This window comes from Miscanthus floridulus, chromosome 3, assembly GCF_019320115.1.
Source record: "Miscanthus floridulus cultivar M001 chromosome 3, ASM1932011v1, whole genome shotgun sequence".
Classification (NCBI taxonomy): domain Eukaryota; kingdom Viridiplantae; phylum Streptophyta; class Magnoliopsida; order Poales; family Poaceae; genus Miscanthus; species Miscanthus floridulus.
Window position 1 is genome coordinate 52,474,890 of NC_089582.1, and position 4,946 is coordinate 52,479,835.

General features: G+C 46.0%; 1 protein-coding gene across 1 annotated transcript; it reads left to right on the top strand.

Moving 5' to 3' along the window:
• The first annotated feature begins 1,887 nt into the window (after positions 1-1,887).
• On the top strand, positions 1,888-2,779 carry LOC136545731 (membrane protein PM19L-like). The gene is made up of 2 exons (XM_066537717.1): positions 1,888-2,169; positions 2,238-2,779. The coding sequence occupies exons 1-2, from the start codon at positions 2,043-2,045 to the stop codon at positions 2,624-2,626; spliced, it is 516 nt and encodes a 171-aa protein (XP_066393814.1). The 5' UTR covers positions 1,888-2,042; the 3' UTR covers positions 2,627-2,779.
• The last annotated feature ends 2,167 nt before the right edge of the window (positions 2,780-4,946 follow it).

Consider the following 4,946-nt stretch of genomic DNA (forward strand, 5'->3'; position numbering starts at 1 on the left):
AATTATATATATACTACTTGAGCCGTGCACCAGGATCAATTTTGTACTGGTTTTGTCCCTTATTACTATTGCATATGCATCGAAAAAATTTTATACTTGGAATACCCAGCCGTGAAATTCTGGCTCCGCCACTGCTTGGAAGCCAAGTAAATCATGTTGGTCCGCTTGATCCGTTGAGATTACCTTATAAACAGATTAAGTAAACCATAGATTCAAGTCATTCGTCATTCCATTGATAACCCTACCCCCTCCTCCCAACTAAATAAGAGGTAGGGGTGGCGATCCATTTGATAGATCAATATCTCATAGCTAGGAATCCTGCGCATACTCATCAACGCCCCTGTAAACATGAGGATGGGCAGACACAAGGGGAGGCAGGCAAGCCCCCCCCCCCCCCCCCCGAATGCAATTTCCACTGAATTTTTTGAAATTCAAATAAATTTTAAAAATTTAACATTGCTGGTCACGTAATATTAAAAAAATAACTTCCTGGCTTCGCCCCTAAACCTGAGCATATGAAGCAAGACAAGCATTCTCCACTAAACATAAGGTATTTCGTACCTAAACCATTATAAATGTATGTCTTTTGTGCTATCCCTTTAATTCCCTACGCACAAAATGCTGATCTACTACTTGTCGGAGGATAATTCCTACTATAGTTGGTGCATCATATGTTCATCCTATTTTTCAACACTACTTCAACAGCACTTTTCAGCGAAGTAACATTATTTTTCTCTCACATCGAACCAGCACTAACATTAGCGTAGTCAAAACGAACGTTCCGTTTTCTTTGCATCTACTATAAACCAAGCGGCCAGTTGCCCATTTTAACACGTCAGACTGGCCTAGGCCTTGGTTAGTTTGCGAATTTTTTTAGAAAATAGTATTGTAGCATTTCATTGTTATTTGGTAATTAGTGTCCAATCATAATCTAATTAGGCTTAAAAGATTCGTCTCGTGAATTTCGTCTAAACTATGTAATTAGTTTTATTTTTTATTTATATTTAATACTTTATGCATGCGTCTAAAGATTTAATGTGACGAGAAATCTTACAAAATTTTACAAAATTTTGGAAACTAAATAGGCACCTAATGTACACGAGTTGGCGAGCATGGGGATGGGGATCACAGGAGCTTGGACGGACACCTCGAGAACTGCACGCTCGCGAGTATAGAATACTCCAAATCCCAGAATCCGGTGGGCGGTGGCGCCCAAGCCCATGTTTAGTTCCAAATTTTTTTTTCCAAAAAGTGCTACAGTAAGCATCACATTGAATCTTGCGATACGTATATGGAATATTAAATGTAGACGAAAAAAAACTAATTGAACAGTTTGGTTGGAAATCACGAGACGAACGTTTTGAGCCTAATTAGTCTATAATTAAACACTAATTGACAAATAAAAACAAAAGCGCTACAATAGCCAAATTCCCAAATTTCATCCAACTAAACCCTCACCAAACTAGAAGCATCAGTTCCTGCCGGATTGGGCAGCTCGTGCGGTGGGCAGCTGCACGCCTGCGCGCGCGCGGACTCCCGGGCACGCCACGTACGTGACCTGCACCCCACCACCTGTGCGCGCGGCCGACGACGACGCTTGGGCGCGCGCGCTGCGCTGGCGGTGCGCGCACACGCGTCGGCGCCTCACGCGCCTCCGCGCATGCAAAGCCGAAGGGCGAAGGGGACCTGCTCTCTGCTGCTCCCCTGTGTGCGCCTGCATGCGCCGCTTCAGCCTCACGCTAGCTAGCTCCCCCGCGTCGGCAACGGATCGGATAGATAAGCATCGTGGCAGGCTTGGCCGATTGATTGGTCCCCTACCCCCCTGCGTCTTTAAAACCAGGACACGGCAGGATCTGCTGCTTCGTCAATGCAAGTCTGTCCATTCGCCTTCCTGGTCTAACTACTGAAGCTAGTAGCTCGAGTGCCACTGCGCAGCAGCTGCCTGCTCGCCATTGCTGTGTGTTCAAAGCTTAGCTAGCACAGAAGTAGCAGCTAGTGTGCACCCTGCAGTGCGTGGGAGGAATCAAGAAAGAGAAGAATTAATGGCCGGGGTTGGGAGGAACATGGTGGCGCCGCTGATGGTGCTGAACCTCATCATGTACCTCATCGTCATCGGCTTCGCGAGCTGGAACCTCAACCACTACATCAACGGGCAGACCAACTACCCAGGTACGTATGGCTTAGTTATTATTAGTTCTTCGTAAGCTTGATGATGCATTGCACATGACGACATGCAGGCGTGGCCGGCAACGGCGCGACGTTCTACTTCCTGGTGTTCGCGATCCTGGCGGGCGTGGTGGGCGCGGCGTCGAAGCTGGCCGGGGTGCACCACGTCCGCGCGTGGCGCCACGACAGCCTGGCCACCAACGCGGCGTCGTCGCTCATCGCCTGGGCCATCACGGCGCTCGCCTTCGGGCTGGCCTGCAAGGAGATCAACGTCGGGGGCCACCGCGGGTGGCGCCTGCGCGTGCTGGAGGCCTTCGTCATCATCCTCGCCTTCACGCAGCTCCTCTACGTGCTCATGCTCCACGCGGGACTCTTCGGCGGCAGCGGCGGATACCGGGACCACGACTACGACTTCGGCGGCGGAGCGGGCGCCGGCGAGCCCAAAGGACCTAGGGTCTGATGATTTGATTCTGATGGATCGATCATCAGTTATCTCTATCACCTGAAGCTAGAGTTCCATCGATCAGAGTGTGATGACGTAATAAGTAGTACCCACATAAAGTGTGTGTGTGTTTACGTACCACGTACAGTACGTACGTGTGTACCTAGCTAGTCCGCCGTCTGCTCAATCATCTTTACTGCATCCTCCGTTCCTAAATATCTGCAGTTTTAAGAAACAACTTTAACTAAATATATATTAAAAAATATTAATATTTATGATACATAATTAGTATCATTGATAGATATTTGAATCTAATTTTTTAATAAATTTATTTAGAGATAGAAATATTGTAAGTATTTTCTATAAATCGAGTTAAAGTTATCGATACATAAATCGTGATGATTAATATTTAGGGACGGAGGAACTAAGGCTTCCTTTGGTAGGGCTCTTGGAGGCTCTGGGCTCCTGGCACTGTAGCGCCCTATCGGCCGACCAGTAGACTAAGGACCCGTTTGGAGGAGCTTCGGGAGGCTCCTGTTCCGGTACTGTTCATGCACTATAGCACGGAGCCGGCGGAGCTCGAAATCGTGTCTTCGCCAGCTCCTCCTCTTTTCGGCTTCTTTTCAGTTCATTTTGCGTCTCGATTTTCGAAACGGCTCCTGCTACAGAATAGCTACAGTACCAGAGGTGAGGAGCCGGAGCCGGCAGGAGCAGCGCCAACGCGTCCTAAGGCTCCCTTTGACAGGGCTCTTGGAGGCTCCGCCTTTTGGCACTGTAGCGCCCTGTCGGCCGATCAGTAACCGATAGGTGGCACTGTAGCAGGAGCAGTCCGAGTTACAGCGAGACCAGAAAGGAGGAGAGAGAAAATCGGCTTCGAGCTACAGTGTTTCTACAGTGATATGCGCATTGATTGTGAGGCGGAGCCGGAGCCGTCCGGAGCCGTGCCAAAGGGGCCTAAGTCAGGTCACCTCGCTTCTGGTTTGTAAATGCATGTATCCCGTGTCGAATGTACTGTCAGTTTCAGCCGGTCAGTGACACTGATGAGATGTATCTGACATTGGCGTTGGCTCAAATGTATCTGACCGTTATTTTACAGAATTTCACCCCCGGCCCGTCACTTGATGCATTGCACAAGACAAGTACTCCCTAAACGTACGTTGTTTTCATTTTTTGAAAAATAACTTTAACTAAATATATATTAAAAAATATTAATATTTATGATATATAATTAGTATTATTAGATAGATATTTAAATTTAATTTTTTAATAAATTTATTTAGAGATAGAAATGTTGCACGTATTTTTTAAATTTATTGACACATAAATCGTGACGACTAACGTTTACAGACTGAGGTAGTATTCAGTTAACCCCACCGTACCGATATAGCCAATATAATACATCCATCCATTCACCCAAACATTGTAATGCCTAGTATGTATATCCTATATTATACAGCTCTCTAGTTAGGGTGGATAAGAATGCACTAGTTCAGCCACATCATCTCTCTGCACATGTGTTCGCTGCATGTTCGGCTCGTGTCACTTACGTGGCATGGCATCCGAAACAAGTCAACGTGGCATAACAACGGGACCGCATGTGTATCTTCTGTGCTACTCTAGCCGTTCGACAAGTTGAATGTAAACTAGTAGTACTTACCATATATACTTATATAGAAAAAAAAAAGTAGAGATTGAACTCAGAAGATTGAAGTTGCCGCATGGAATTGTGTTAACCATAGAAATACCCGTTCCAAGCTTAACAATTGCTAGCTCGCTTGCCGGCTTGCCCGCAGCCCCCGGAACGGCCGGACCGCCGGCGGGCCTGTTGCTGCTGCATTGCCCGGCGGGTCATGGCCTCGTCAGCCGGCCGCAGACCTGTATCAAGCTAGCGTGCCCCGACCCAACCTCGCGGCCCTCGTCCTCTCCAGGCCCGGTCCACTCAATTTATAGGCCTGGAGCGAAGTTAGAAAAATAGCCCTTTAATACAACTCTAATGATATAATGTCGCTTCTAATAAGTGTATTGCTAAAAAAGGCATTCTTATCAAATAAGTTATACATTTTACCTTTAAATTTTCTTCTAACATTTAATGATGCGAAGTCATTGATGATAGCATCAATATTAATTTCATCTAATAATTTCTTCTCAATGCGTAAGTTGTCAAACCATTTAATCTTTCTTGACACGTTACAGACCTCAAATAATAGGTTCACTATTTAGAAATTATTACTATGTAATGTACGAAAATTATGTCATACTAGATTCAATTCAACACTATACGGATTCCTAAATCCCTGAATTATTACCAAGTTGAGAACTAGATTATTCGCTGCCCTAG